The sequence below is a fragment of the Galeopterus variegatus genome, unplaced genomic scaffold (assembly GCF_000696425.1).
Source record: "Galeopterus variegatus unplaced genomic scaffold, G_variegatus-3.0.2 Scaffold33, whole genome shotgun sequence".
Lineage (NCBI taxonomy): Eukaryota > Metazoa > Chordata > Mammalia > Dermoptera > Cynocephalidae > Galeopterus > Galeopterus variegatus.
Genome location: NW_007726144.1, coordinates 412,561 through 428,269, shown reverse-complemented (window position 1 = coordinate 428,269; position 15,709 = coordinate 412,561). Strand labels below are relative to the sequence as shown.

Sequence of the window (15,709 nt, the reverse complement as noted above, 5' to 3'; positions counted from 1 at the left end):
AAAACAACAGTCACAGGCCCCCAACCTGCCAGCCAAGCTTGGAATCAATCCACTAATGTCTCGGTGAAACGATTCCATTGATTCTGGTATATGATTCTACATTTGTGTGGGGAAGAAGATTAGGACAGAAGTTGGGGGACTTGGGGCCCCAGAACAAATAAGGCTTGCAGGCGCTTATCTGGCTCTAGGGTTCTGAAGTCTCTGGAGGAGCGAGGTGAATGCATGTCAAGGGACTTGGGTTTGAATCCTGCTGGCCACGTATTGGTTTTAGAGCTTTGGGCAAATGACTTCACTAGAATTTCTAAACATTATTTTCTTCCACTCTAAAAACGAGCATACAAATTTTTACCTGCTTATTAGGTTCAAAGGAAATGTCAGCTTCCTTCCCTTCAACTCCCGAGAGTCAAGGGGTTTTGCTCTCAACACTGGGTGACCTACTTGCATCAGGACTTCTTGGCCCCACTTACACTCTGTGTAAAGAGGAGAGGAGGAAGGTTAGATTAGTCCAGTGGTTTTCAAAACTGTGCCTGCATTGCCCCCTCCTACCCATGCCACACAAGAGAAAAAGCAGCACTGCTTTCATGCATTTTATGGAATCAGAGTGGTCAAAAATATGGGCTGTGGAGTCACAGATAACAGGGTCTGAGTACAGGCTCCACCACTGACACTTGGTGTAACTTTAGGGAACCTACTTCACTGCCATGAGTTTCAGTTTCCATGTCCATAAAATGGGGTTGTGATGAGTATTGAAATGAATTAATGCACTTAAAGTGTTTTGAACAGAGCCCGGAACACAGTAAGTGCTTGATAAAATTGGTTATCACTATATTTATTGTTTCATTACATTTTGAGTAATATTCGTTTGGAAAAAATGGGTTCCTTTACAATGAGCTTCTAAGGTACTGGCATTATGCCCTGACAAAGTTGGCAATACTGCAGTGGGTGAGGGTAATTTATATGGATTTGGAAGCCAGCTTATGTGCGTTTGAGTCCCAATTCCACCACTTACTAATTGTGTGACCTGCAGCAAGTTATTTAACCTTCCTGTGCCTCAATTTTGTCATCTGTAAAGGGGGATGTTGATAAATCAATTAATATGTGTGATGTATGTAAAATGCCTGGAACAGTGCCTGGCACATAGTAGGTACTATTAGTTACTATGTGTTAGCTATTGGCTGTTAGTATAGTAGTATTAGCTATTTTTCCTTAAAATGCTTGTGTTTTAGGGCTGGCCCATGGCTCAGTTGGGAGAGTGGGGTGCTGACAACACCAAGTCAAGGGTTAAGATTCCCTTACCAGTCATCTTTTAAAAAAAAAAAGTTTGTGTTTTATAACTCCTCTGCATATGTGTACAACACAATAAAAAATGTTTTCTTGGCAGCTGTCTGGTACAGAGATCTTAGTGTTAGTTATCAACACCACACTCTAACCAAAAGAAGTTATTTTTTAAAAAGAGAGTTCTGCTATAAAAGAAAAAGTGAAAATCACTGGAGTCATTCTCTAAGCCTCTACTGTCCAATATTTATGGCTAATAAAATTTGAAATGATTTAAATTACTTTTTTTTTGTTTATTTGTTTGGGTTTGTTTCTGGTGGCTGGTCAGTTCAGGGATCCGAACCCCCGACCTTGGTGTTATAACACTGCACTCTAACCAACTGAGCTAACCAGCCAGCCCTAAATTGATTAAAATTAAATCAAATTAAATATTCTTTTCCTCAGTTGTATTAGCCACATTTCAAGTGCTCAATAGCCTCATATGGCTTGTGATTACTGAATTGGACAGCACAGATAAAGAACATTTCCATCACTGAGGAAAGTTCTATTAGACACCTTTGCTCCAAGTCAATGGCTGTCAACTGGAGCTGCACGTTAGAGTTCCTTGAAGAATTAAAAAAATACTAATGCCTGGACCAGACTCCTCAGAGTTTAGATTTAATTGGTTTATAGTGGGAGCCATTAAAGGATTTGGGCAGGAGGGAAATATGAGCAGATGTGAGCTTCTAGAAGCTTTATCTGGCAGCAGTACGGAGGTGGAGGGGCCTGGAATTGCCAGGCCAGGGAAGAGAGGACAGCAGTAGTCCTGGCTGCATGACAGGTGTGTCTGCACGTGGAAGGGACTAGGGAGGCTACCAGGGAGCTATATTTCTGGGTTCTTTTTTCAGCTCTTTTCAAGAATTGTGGTGACAGTAGCTCCTTGGTCCTCAGCAAGAGACCTTTAATCTTAGTGGAATAGGAAGGGGTCAAAGCACCTTAACATCCTCATGAGTTCCAGATTGCCATTTTTAAAAATCCGCTTGAATTTTTTGTGTAGGAAAGGAGATAATTTACTGAAAAGTCATCTCTATGTTACCCCTGTCCCTTACAACCCAATTTTCTTCTTCTTCTTCTTTTTATTTTTAAAGATGACCGGTAAGGGGATCTTTTTTTTTTTTTTTTTTTTAAAAGATGACCGGTAAGGGGATCTTAACCCTTGACTTGGTGTTGTCAGCACCACGCTCAGCCAGTGAGCGAACCGGCCATCCGTATATGGGATCCGAACCCGTGGCCTTGGTGTTATCAGCACCGCACTCTCCCGAGTGAGCCACGGGCCGGCCCGACCGGTAAGGGGATCTTAACCCTTGACTTGGTGTTATCAGCACCACACTCCCCCAAGTGAGCTAACCGGCCATCCCTATATAGGGATCTGAACCTGTGGCCTTGGTGTTATCAGCACCACACTCTCCCAAGTGAGCCACAGGCTGGCCCTCAATTTTCTTCTTAGAGGCAGAAATATTACCAAATTTGTATGTATTCACCCAGTGATATTATCTCTATATAATTTTCAAGCTAATGCAGATATCTATTTCCTTTACACAAATTGTAACATACCATATACACTGCACTTTACTTTTTTTGCTTAGCACTATATCTTGAGACTCCATATTAGAACATGAAGATCCGCCCCATTCATTTTAATGTAATAGTTCGTAATATTTCTGTGTCATAAATTATTTAACCAGTCCCCCACTGATGGTCATTTAGGTTGTTTCTTTTGATAACACAGACAATGCTGTAATGAATGTACAGTTGTACATGTTTCATCTCATTCAGGAGTGAGGATCTCTCACCATTTTCTCTCCATTTTGCAAAGTGGAAAAAGTACAAGGCCATTCACAGTAACATTATTTGCAGGAGATTGCTGAGACCGGTACTGGAAGTAACTTTGCTATTTACAGACAGGGGTGCCATAGGTTGGATGAAGAGCACACCATTCTGTACAGCCACAAACCCTAGGTCTTTCCCCTGGGTCCCTGGAGATTAAAGTAATGAGGTTTGGAGGGCTGGCCCGTTGCTCGCTTGGGAGAGCGTGGTGTTGACAACACCAAGTCAAGGGTTAAGATCCCCTTACCGGTCATCTTTAAAAAAGAATAAAATAAAATAAAGTAATGAGGTTTGGGGCCAGAGTCAGGCCAGAAGATTTACCATGGCTCTGACCATGTCTGGCCACACTCTTCAGCCCTTTCCCTCCAAGGGTATGGCTACTGAGACAACAGGGACAGAGGCCTGGGGAGGAGACAACCTTGGGAGGTGCATGGGAGAGAAGGGGCGAAGTCCCCTTTTCTGGACTGATAAGATTGAGCCCTAGTGGGCTCTCTGCCCTCCCTCTTGGTGGAGAGATAGCCTCCCTCTATGTCAGGCAGCAGGTCTGGCCTTCCTGGAGAAGGCTGATTGTGGTTTCTGTGGAGAACAGATGGCAGTGGGGATACTTTTTTTAAATTAAAAAAAATTTTGTGAAAAAAATTGAATCCCATCTACTGGTCCAGGCAGTGGAGGTACTGAAAGGTTATTTCTGCTACCACATTGCCTATGGGCTTACGGCTTCATTCATTCACTTAGTCATTCATTCATTCACCCCTACATATATTTTTTTGGCATTGTTCAGTGATGTACCAGGTCCTGAGCGAGTGTTGGGGAATGAGGGTAGCTCTAAAGGTAAAAAAGACAGATAGCTGGCCAGGATTGTAAAGAGGCTTGTCCACGAGTAGTCTCGTCTCCAGCCCTGGGTCCTGTCAGTCACCCTGATACACATGGATTCTGCTGTGACTTCTGTGTTCCAGTTTGGAAGCTTCTATTTTTCTACAAATTTCATCCTTCCCTGCCTTTTCTCCTTTATTTTTTTTATTTTTATTTTTTTTCCCTTTTGTCTTTTTTCGTGTCCGGCAACGGATTGCAACCCTCAGTGTCGCGCCCGTACCGGACCAGGACCGGCAACGGGATCGCAACCCTCTGTGTCGCACCCGCACCTTGCTCAGCCAGTGAGCGGGAACCGGTCTGTATGTGGGATCCGAACCCTTGGCAGGAGCGCCACCACGCTCCCAAGCGGTGCACTACTACAGTGCGCCACCGGGCCGGCCCCTCTCCTTTATTTTTTTGATATGTTTATTTTTTTATTCAAAGTATACATGTAAACCAAAATAAGGTTATGTCAAGACTATATGAAGAGCTCTTACAAATCAGTAAAGGACAAACAGCACAATAGAAAAATCAGCAAAATACATGAACAAGAGTTTCATAAAAGAAAATAAAAACATACAGCCAATACACATATGAAGGGACACACAATTTCATTAGTGGTCAGCTAAACTCAAATCGAGATAACAGTTAGAAATCATGTACAGGCAAAAATTAAGAAGTCTGACAATACCAGATGTGGGAGAAGTTGTGGACCAACACAGTCACTTATACATTGCTTTGGAAATCAGCTTGGAAGCAAGTTGTGAGGTCCAACTTTCACATTCTCTGTGACCCATTATTTCCACTCTTAAGTGTATACCAAGAGAAGCTGTTGTATGTGTTCACTAGGAGATGTGGAGAAGAAAGAACATCACAGGTTCATTTCTAATAGTGAAAACCTAGAAACAATTCAAATGCCCATCAGCAGGAGAATGGGTAGATAAGTTGTATATTCATACAAAGGAATTTTTTTTTTTTTTGGCAGCTGGCTGGAACCCTTAACCTTGGTGTTAAAACACTGTGCTCTAACCAAATGAGCTAACTGGCTAACCCCAAGGAATATGATTAAAACAGACAAAAACACTATAGACATGTTCAATATGGATGAATCTAAGGAATACAGAGTAAAAAAAAAAAAGTAACTCATTACTTACAGCTTGATACCCCTTTGATAAACAGATAGAATTGGATAATATATTCAGGAATACCTACAGATGTGATAAAACTGGTGTGTGTGTGTGTGTGTGTGTGTAAGCAGGTTTTAGGACAGTGGATACTTAGTGTTGGGGGATCTGATGGGAAAGAGGAATATAAGAAGGCATAAATTAGTGTGAATGATTTGGATGGTGGGTACATGCTGAGTACACAGATGTAGATTACATAGATAGATAGATAGTATATATGTGTGTGTATATGTATTAAATAGATAAATCACCAAAAATTAGTTAAAATAGTTTAAATACATATTTAAAAAATATTTTAAAATAGGGCTGGCGGGTTAGATCAGTTGGTTAGACTGCTGTGTTACACCACCAAGGTCAAGGGTTTGGATCCCTGTACTGGCCAGCCACCAAAAAAATAAATAAATAAATAAAATAAATAAAATTAAAAAAAAATGGACAAATTAAAGAGGGTCATGTATAAACCAAAGATGAAATTAGATTAAGAACCAAGGATTGTGTCAGCCCGTGGCTCACTCGGGAGAGTGTGGTGCTGATAACATCAAGACCACAGGTTCGGATCCTATACAGGGATGGCTGGTTAGCTCACTGGGTGAGTGTGGTGCTGACAACACCAAGTCAAGGGTTAAGATCCCCTTACTGGTCATCTTTAAAAAAAAAAAAAAAAAAGAACCAAGGATTGTGGTAAGTCCACTTCTGAAGTTTTAGTTTTGTTTTGTTTTTTAAAAGTCACATATGTGCAAGGTTTAAAGAAGAAGCATTTTGGGCCAGCCCGTGGCTCACTCGGGAGAGTGCGGTGCTGATAACACCAAGGCCCCGGGTTCGGATCCCACATAGGGATGGCCGGTTCACTCACTGGCTGAGCGTGGTGCTGACAACACCAAGTCAAGGGTTAAGATCCCCTTACCGGTCATCTTTAAAAAAAAAAAAAAAAAAAGAAGAAGAAGCGTTTTACAAAGTTATAATGAAAAACAGTCATCTCAGGTACCATTTTCCTCTATTCCTTCTCTTTGGAGATGACAACATTCAACATTCAAACTATTTTAGCTGTTTTTTGGTGATGTACCTCCATCTCTAAACAATATGCTTTTATGGCTACTTCTTCATTTATTCAATTTTAGGCATTATTTGTTTACAAAAACCTATGGAACATGAGGATTTAGGTCTTCTGTCCATCTCTGCCTCATGGACTCTTCCTGTCCCCCAAACTCCCTTTATCGCAATAGAATAATGTCATAGTTTTTGTTGTATTGATATTCAGTGTTCACATATCAGTCACGTTTGAGTCATATAATAAACCATTATTACTTTTCCTTTTATGCTCATTTTGTTTTCTCTAAGTTAACTGTTTTGGTTTAATTTTTTAGACTCTCATTCGTTAATTCAACCATGAATTCTCTACAATTTCAATCTCTTCTCAAAATATTTAGACATATCTGATATACTATCAATTTTAAGTTCTTGCCGATATCTCTCCCAAAGCTTTGTGTCCTTATCTAGTGTGACTGGTGGCCTTCTACATCTGGGGCACACCTGTCCTTCTGAAATCTCCCTTCCCCCTCATCCTGGGGATTCTCTTCACCCTTGTGTTGGAAACTGTGTTTTCTAAATACGAGGTTGTATTAGTCCATTTTGTGTTGCTTATAACGAAATACACGGAACTGGGTAATTATAAAGAAAAACGAAATTTATCGCTTACAGTTTCTAAGGCTGGGGAGTCCGAAGTCCATCTGGTGGTGTTAACAGTGACCCAGGGATCTCACATTGCAAGACAGTGGAAGCAGAGAGAGGAGGGGGGGGAAGAGAGAGAGAGAGAGGAAGGGAAGGAGGGAGGGAGGGAGGGGGAAAGAGAGAGAGAAGAGAGAGAGAGAGAGAGAAAGGGAAGGAGGGAGGGAGGGGGAGAGAGAGACTCTCTTCTTTTAAAGACCTCAGAAGGGCTGGCCCGTGGCTCACTTGGGAGAGTGTGGTGCTGATAACACCATGGCCATGGGTTCGGATCCCTATATAGGGATGGCCGGTTAGCTCACTTGGGAGAGCGTGGTGCTGACAACACCAAGTCAAGGGTTAAGATCCCCTTACCGGTCATCTTTAAGGAAAAAAAAAAAAAAAAAAGCCCTCAGAACCACACCCCTGACCACCATTTTTAATCCTACTGTGTGGTCCTACAACCCAATCACCTCTTCAAGGCTCCACCTTTCAATTACCATAATAGAATTTCCCACCCTCTTAACAGTCACAGTTGGGGCTAAGTTTCTTCTTCTTTTTTTTTAAAGATGACCGGTAAGGGGATCTTAACCTTTAACTTGGTGTTGTCAGCACCATGATCTCCCAAGTGAGCTAACCGGCCATCCCTATATAGGGATCCGAACCCGTGGCCTTGGTGTTATCAGCACCACACTCTCCCAAGTGAGCCATGGGCTGGCCCTTATGGGGGCTAAGTTTCTAATAAATAAAACTTGGGGAACACAATTCAAGCTTCAGGGAATTTTGGGGGGACACAATTCAGTCTGCTACAGAGGTGTTTCCCTTTCATGGTTTAATCCCTTTTTCTTGATGGAGCAGATCCTTTAGTAGCTTCCTGAGAAAAGGTGCTTTGGAACAAAGTTTTTGAGAATTTACACCTTTTTTGGTGGCTAGACGGGTACAGGGAACTGAACCCTTGATCTTGGTGTTACAGACTGTGCTCTAACCAACTGAGCTAGCTGGTCAGCCCGAGAACTTGTTTCTTTACTTAAAATTTTTTTTCTTTTTCTTTTTTTTTTTTTTAAAAGATGACCGGTAAGGGGATCTTAACCCTTGACTTGTTGTCAGCACCACGCTCACCCAGTGAGCAAACCAGCCATCCCTATATAGGATCAGAACCCGTGGCCTTGGTGTTATCAGCACTGCACTCTACCGAGTGAGCCACGGGCCGGCCCATTACTTAAAATTTTTATTGAGGTATAATTGATTATATATATTTTGGGGTTCAACATTGACTACCATCACCTGTGTACAATGTATGTTGATCAAATCAGTATTATTAGCATATTCATTATTACGAATTGTACTTATTCTTTTTGTCCCTCATCCAGTCTGTCCCTGCTCCCCTCTCTCTTCCCCCCACCTCTAATATCCCTAGATTGTTAATGGAATTTTTTTTTTTTTTGGTGGCTGGCTGGTAAGGGAAACTGAACCTGTGACCTTGGTGTTAAAAGGCTGTGCTCTAACCAACTGAGCTAAGAGGCCAGCCCTGAGAACATACATTTCTGAAAATGTCTTTTATTCTTCCCTCACGCTTGACTGATACTTTGGCTTGGTGTCGAATTCTAGGCTGAAAATATTTTTCCTTCAGATCTTTGAAGTCCTTGCTCTGTTGTCAACCAGCTTCCAGTGTGGCTGTTATGAAGTTTAAAGCCATTCTGTCCTGACCCATTTTGAGAGATCTGTTTCTTCTCTTTGGGTGCTTGTAGGATTTTATCTTTGTCTCTAGTGTTCTGAAATTTCATGGGGGTGTGGGTCCATTTTTATCCATTATGCTGGGCAGTTGGTGGGCTCTTTCAATCTGAAAACTCTTGCCCGTCAGTTCTAGGAAGTTTTCTGTAATGATTCATTTGATATAATTCCTTTGATCTGTTTTTTCTGTTCTCATTTTGTGGAACTAGTATTAATCAGATATTGGACTTTTGGGCCCATTTTCTGATTTTCTTAACTTTTCCAACTCTTCTAGTGAGCATTTTATTTATACTCTTATATTTTTAAGAGCTCTGTTTTCTCTGCAAGTTACTTTTTTTTATGGCATTCTTTTCTTGTTTCATGTATACAGTATTTTCTTTTTATCTGAGAAAATTATTGCTAGGTTTAAAAAGTTTTCTTCTTCCTGTACTTGCTCTATTTTTGTTTACTTGTTTGTTTTATCTCTTTCACTTATGTTAGAGGCTTTCCTCAATACATATCCCTTGATGCCTGATCATGTTTAAGAGTAGGGGGGTCTAAAAAGCTATCTTTTACCTCTGGACATGTGGTTGGGCTTGTCAACTGAGAACTATACTGAAGGTTATCTGGTTGGAAAGTTTGGGGGTAGGGGATCCCTGATGTCAGATTCCCTAGGTCTTTCCTCTTGTGCTGAACAGATTTTCCATGAAGATTTTTCCAATATCTTCTCTGGAGGATAAAGGCCTTGTGGCCTATCTTCTGGGAGAAATAAGGCTGGGAGGTCTTAGTATTCCCTGTGTATATTGCTTTAATTTTCCTGATTGCTGTATAGTACCCCTGCCCTTGACTATGCCTGGTTTTCCCCACAGCAGAAACCATCTGTTTTATTTTTTTCAAATTAAATTTTTTTTGTGAACCTAACGTTATGAACATATTATTTCTTCTCTATTTTTTCTGGACTTGGGGAGAGGCAGTCTTCCACTAGCATGCAGTAGGGGAGGGGATATAGGGATCTGACTTTCTTAAACAGCTTTTAACCAGTCCTTATTTTTGTTCCCCTCCGTTCTCATTCATTTCCAGAGCCACTTGATGCCACTACCCCTGAACCTTTTGAGGCTTCTACAGTATAGGTTAGATTGATTCTCACCATTCCCTGAGGCCAGCTTGGTTCTCAGCTCTCTTGGATGTGCGAAGTCAGTTACCTCTGATGCACCTGCTTTTCACTTTCCAAAATGTTGTTACTGTGTTGTCTTCTCTTTTGAACTTACCATCTGTGTGGGTTGAAGTCTTTTCAAAATCATTTAAATGCCTTTTTTTAAAAAAAAAAAATTCCTTTATTGAAGTTTTAGTAGGGTTTTAGAAGGAAAACAAATTAGATATGTTTGCTCATTTCACTATCTCTTGCTGGAAGACTTTATTATTGTTATTATTACTTTTGAATAGATAATACATGTATTGGTTACAAATTTCTAAAGGTGTGAAAGGGTACTTTATGTGAAACAAATCCCCTTCCCATCCCTGTCCTAAAGTTTCTGTTATCAATTTCTTGCTTGAAAACAATCTTTTGAGGGCAGGGTATATACTTAATAAGATGAATTGTTAATCTTCATAGCAAGAAGATCCAGCTTAGAAAATACTTGTTAAAGACAGATCCCTGTACTTTAGGGCTTCTTTTCTGCAGGATAATAAGATATGTTGACAAGCAACAAGGACAGTCATTTCTCTTTGAACATTTCCCATTCTCTTAGTTCTAAATCATTTCACTGTGTTTGTTAATACCAGGTGTTTCTCACAGAAGTAGGACAGGACTCCCTAATATTCTATCCATGTTTCAAAGAAGGAAAGTGAGACTCAGAGAAGTGACTGCCCAAAGTCACCAGAGAATAGGTTGGGGAACCTAGATTGGAAAGAAGGTTTTAGAAGTCAGCATTGTGCAAGGCATACCAGCTACAAGGTAAGACTTGATGGTTTGGTTTCTCAATTTGGTCCTCAGTGTGCCTGCTTTTGCAATCAACTGAGGAGTTTCTTAAAGATACAGACTTCTGGGCCCCACCCTATACCTACTGAATAATAATATCTTAAGATGGAATTCAGGAATTTTTATTTTTCAGAAGTTTTTCTAGTGATGCTTATTATGCACATTTAAAGTTTGAGCACAGGTGCACAGAAAAAATGCCCTGGGCATTCAGAGCAGGGAGCAAATAGACCTAAGCAGGCTTCATGGAAAAGGTGGCATATGAGTTTGTCTACAAAGGCCGGGTAGTATTTAGACACATGGAGAGGGTAGGGAGGAGGGGCCTCTTATCAGGTTTGTCTGACAGAAGAGTCAGCCTTGGGCTTTTTACTGTCCCATTGTTGTCATCAACATTGTCCCCCTCATCATCTTCCTCTTCAGCCTTCTCTCAAAACCTCAATAGCATTTTCCCAGTCTGAGCTCAATAGAATTTTCTGCTCTCTGGGAGTAGGGAGGTGGCACCTACACAGAGGTGGATTAATGTGTAAAGGACACACACAAACAAGGCTGACAAGTAGAGGGCACTCAGTCACAGGCAGACAGGAAGGGGCAAAGATGGATAAACAAGAAAAGGACATAAAATCACAGGCAGACAGGGAAGGACAAGTGCAGAGCATATCATTACAGGCGGACATAAATGAGTGAGAAAAGGACACCCCAAAACATGAATAGACATGAAGGGCACTCAGAGACAGATGTAACAAGGTCACACACAAAGCCACAACAAACAGCACGTACAGACATAAAGGGATGCAAAGGACACCGACAGATGGATAGGTGGGGGGCACAAGTAGATAGGGATGGACTCAGGTGATTCTTCAGAATTGTGAAGGGGCCAGAGCCGTAGCCCACCCCTTTACCCCACTGAGCTGAAGAGAGGGGATTAACCCCAAGTACCCGGCTCTGGCTTCCAGGGCCCTGCCCATCCTTCTGTCTCACTGGTTGTTGCCGAGGAAGGCCAGACCCCTGGTTGCAGGGTGAGCTGCGTTCCTGGACGTGCACCCTGGTCATGGCAAGAGAGATCACCTCCTCCCTCTTAGTTCACATTTATTTCAACTCTCAGACGTTTATTATTAGTCCTGTAGCCTCACTTCTTTCTGGCTTGTAGCCCAATTTCGTGCAAGCCTCTCAGGGCCGGCCCTTTTTGGGGCGTTTCATTTTAACTCCCAGTCCCGGCCGACTGGAGAGCTTCGTCAGTTCATTTACAAATCACTTCCCCTTTAAGCTTTTTTCCCCCCAATCTGCCACCTTCCCAGACGCCCCGTGACTCCCGACATTACTTGCGGTTTCTAAGAGCACCACATCTCCCATAGATCGTAGCGCCCAAGGGACTACTCCGGGAACTTCAAGTACCGAAATGCTCTCCTACCCGACACGTGATTACCGCGGTGACCAATGGGGCTTGTAGTCACCTAGTAATCGTCAGGCGACCAAAAAAACTACTCGTTCCAGGAGTCGGTGCGTCAGAGGCGGGTTTCTCTCCTGTCTTTCTGCGCTCGCCTTAATTCTTCCTCGGACTCTAACTCCCGCCGTGCCTTGCGCTAAGATCCCTGCGGCTGAGAATGAGGCTGTGCCCAAAGTGTTCTCTGGGTGTTGTAGTTCCTATCTTGGTGAGGCGAGGGGGAGGCGGAGTGACTCGGCGGCCATTAGCTGTGTGTAGTTGCCCGGGACTAGGAGCTTAAGTGAAGAGGGAAGCCTTATTCGGGGGAAATCAACTGTGGCTATGGGCTGCTGCCGGGGCTAGTCCTAGAGTACGGAGCAGGCGGGCTTTTCGATTCCCCGCCCAGCTAAGTGGCGGGACCTACTAGGCCTCTGGGCATCCCCGGTCTCAAGTAGGCCTCGTCTGCCGGCAAGGGCGCTCCAAAGGCGGGAGGCGCCATGTCGCTGGTTGCTTACGCCAGCAGCGATGAGAGTGAGCCAGATGAGGCTGAGCCGGAGCCAGAGGAAGAGGAGGCGGCGGCCCCTACGTCTGGGCCTACTTTAGGGGGCTTGTTCGCTTCTCTCCCCGCACCCAAGGGTCCGGCTTTGCTGCCTCCGCCCCACCAGATGCTGGCTCCAGCCTTTCCCCCGCCGCTGTTGCTGCCCCCACCCACCGGAGACCCTAGGCTTCAGCCTCCTCCCCCCTTGCCCTTTGGCCTGGGAGGCTTCCCCCCACCTCCAGGCGTGAGCCCGGCTGAAGCGGCAGGAGTTGGGGAGGGGCTGGGATTGGGGCTGTCCTCGCCCCGAGGCCCTGGCCTCAATCTGCCTCCCTCCATCGGCGGTGCCGGGCCCTCCCTGGGGCTTCCCAAGCCAAAGAAGAGAAAAGAGCCCGTGAAGATCGCGGCGCCTGAGCTGCATAAGGGAGATGTGAGTATTCGGGGAGGTCACCCCCAAGCTGTCCGTCGGATTTGGGCTCAGCTGTAGGAGGGACTTGTGGAGATTACGGGACCCCTTCCTATAAACGCATTTGTTGATTCAGGGCTACTGAAATCCTCTTATGGTGTGATTAATTGACATGAAGTTTATCAACCTTGGGGAGTTGGGTATTTGTCAATGAGTTTCTCGAAGCTGGGCTCTCCTGCAGAAGGGCCACATACCATCATCACCTGGCACTGACAGCCTCAGGCCTAGGGGACACTTGGTTCTGCTCCTCCTCTGCGCATCTTCACCTCAGGCTGTCTTTTTCCCGCCTCTTCCTATAATGAGAACAGGATGAAACGTGGCACCTGAAGAAATGACAGGTGAACCCTTGCTGAACATTTGGAACCAACCTTTTCCTTTGCCTGGAGGAAAAGGATGGGAATCCTGGATTCCATTTTGAGGGGAGGTAGAGAAGAAATTGAACATTTGTTGAGTGCAGATCATTTGCCAGGCATTGGCCCTTTCCTTCAATTATTGCAGAACTCTGAGAGAGAACATCCTGTTTTTTACAGATGAGAAACAGGTGTCCAACGTGCAAAATCTTACCTGATAAAGGGCAGAGTGAAGATTAAGAGCTGGGTCTATCTCACACCTGTGCTTCAGTTTCACCATTTAGGTATTGTCAAGCCTAGGTGAATTAGGATGCTTGGGTATTATTTCTAGAAGAGGCAGCCAAGTTTATATTGTTTCTATATGTTGGAGCAGAAAATAGCACAAGGCCTCTTCTGGAGTGAGGGCTTTGGGGATAGAAAAGATATTTAAGCTTAGGGACAGGGGGTGTTTTTGAGCTACCAGCAGTTCTTTCCTTTCTCTGCTCTGAGAAGTTGATTGGTCAGTCCCTGGCTTACCTTTTTTTTTCCCCCCAAAAGATGACCGGTAAGGGGATCCCAACCCTTGACATGGTGTTGTCAGCACCAGGCTCTCCCAAGTGAGCCACAGGCCGGCCCTCACCTTTGATAACTTTCTGAGAAGTTTATTGCCCTTGCTTTTTTTCAGACTTTAAACTCTGCCTAGGGGCCATTTCCATTCTTTGCACTTGCTGTTCCTTCAGTTTCTTCCCCCAGATATCCTAATGTTCTCTCCCCACCTCATTTGAATCTTGGTTTAAAAAGCGTGTTCTCTGTGAGGACCTCCCTAGCCTACCTGTTTAAATTGCAACCTCCTGTCACCTACTACTCCCTGTTCTCCTTTGCTTTATTTTTCTCCATAGCGCTTATCACCATCTAGCGTACTGTAGAATTAGCTTCCCTCCTTTCACTAATATACAGACTTCATGAAGGCAGGGATTACTTTTTTTATTCACTGCTATGTCCCTGGTGGTTAAAACAGTGCCTGGCACATACTGAGTCCTCCATAAATATATATATATATATATATATATATTTTTTTTTTTTTTTTTAAAAAAGACCGGTAAGGGGATCTTAACCCTTGACTTGGTGTTGTCAGCACCATGCTCACCCAGTGAGCCAACCGGCCATCCCTATATGGGATCCGAACCCATGGCCTTGGTGTTATCAGCACCACACTCTCCCGAGTGAGCCACGGGCCGGCCCCCTCCGTAAATATTTTGAGTGAATGAACTCAAAGGAATACAGATTGTTCATGGAAGGAGTTTCCATAATCTCTCCCTATCTTGTTCCAGACTTTCTTCCATATCGTTTCCCCCTTCTTTCTCACCTGAATATGTCATTTCTAAGTCTAGGATCCAAAAAAGAAAGCTTTTTATTGCTCCACTGAAACTTACCTTGGCCTTGATTTAACCTGGGAGAAAGAAAGATTCCTGAATGAGACGAAGAAAAATAGTCTACATTGACAGTGGAAAGGCTTATTTCTAGCTCTGCAAAGGTAGCATTAGAAAAATTTGATGGTAGGGCTGAACTCGTGGCTCACTCGGGAGAGTGCGGCGCTGGGAGCGCAGAGGCTGCAGGTTCGGATCCTATATAGGGATGGCCGGTGCGCTCACTGGCTGAGCGCGGTGCAGATGACACCAAGCCAAGGGTTCCGATCCCCTTACCGGTAACAAAAAAAAAAAGAAAGAAAAATTTGTTGGTAGAAGCTGTAGAATCTTCCATTTAGGTTGGCTGAAGTGGCAGAAAACTCTGAGAACTCCTAACTCTTTTCCTGCTTTGTAAGTATAAATCACTAAATTTCTTTCTCTTTTTTTTTTTTTTTTGATCCTTGGAGCTGGAAACAATAATTCACTAAATTTCTGAGAAGACCAGTTATATGGCTAGTTAAAATAAAATAAAATCCTAGACCTTAGCTGATTCAGTTTCCCATTTTCGTTCTGTTCTACTTGGTATTTTTGTTCTCTGACTACGTAATTCCTGGGGAAAGGTAACCTAAGAATGTTCAAGATGCTTAGGTGAGGGTGACTTTCATCTTTTTTTTTTTTTTTTTTTTCCTTTCTGTCTTTTTTACTGACCAGTAACGGGATCGCAACCCTCGATGTCGCGCCCATACCGGGGACTGGCAACGGGATCGCAACCCTTGGTGTTGCGCCCGCACTGCGCTCAGCCAGTGAGTGGGAACCGGTTTCCACATGGGATCCGAACCCTCGGCGGAAGCGCCGCCACGCTCCCAAGCTGCGCACTCTCCAGTGCGCCACTGGGTGGCCCGACTTTCATCTTTAAAAGAGCTAAACCCCTTGGGCCGGCCCGGTGGCGCACTGGATAGTGCGCTGCTTGGGAAGCGCGGCGGCCCTCCC

General features: G+C 43.8%; 1 protein-coding gene across 2 annotated transcripts in view; it reads left to right on the top strand.

The window, feature by feature from the left end:
- Window positions 1-12,194: 12,194 nt before the first annotated feature.
- PRCC (papillary renal cell carcinoma (translocation-associated)) overlaps window positions 12,195-15,709 on the top strand; it is a 23,307-nt gene continuing 19,792 nt past the window's right edge. Inside the window, exon 1 of one of the 2 annotated variants that reach the window (XM_008570304.1) lies at window positions 12,195-12,948. In XM_008570304.1, the coding sequence (XP_008568526.1) occupies window positions 12,481-12,948 (468 nt within the window). In that variant the 5' untranslated portion in view covers window positions 12,195-12,480. The remainder of the gene's footprint in view (window positions 12,949-15,709) is intronic. The other variant, XM_008570311.1, reaches the window with a different exon arrangement.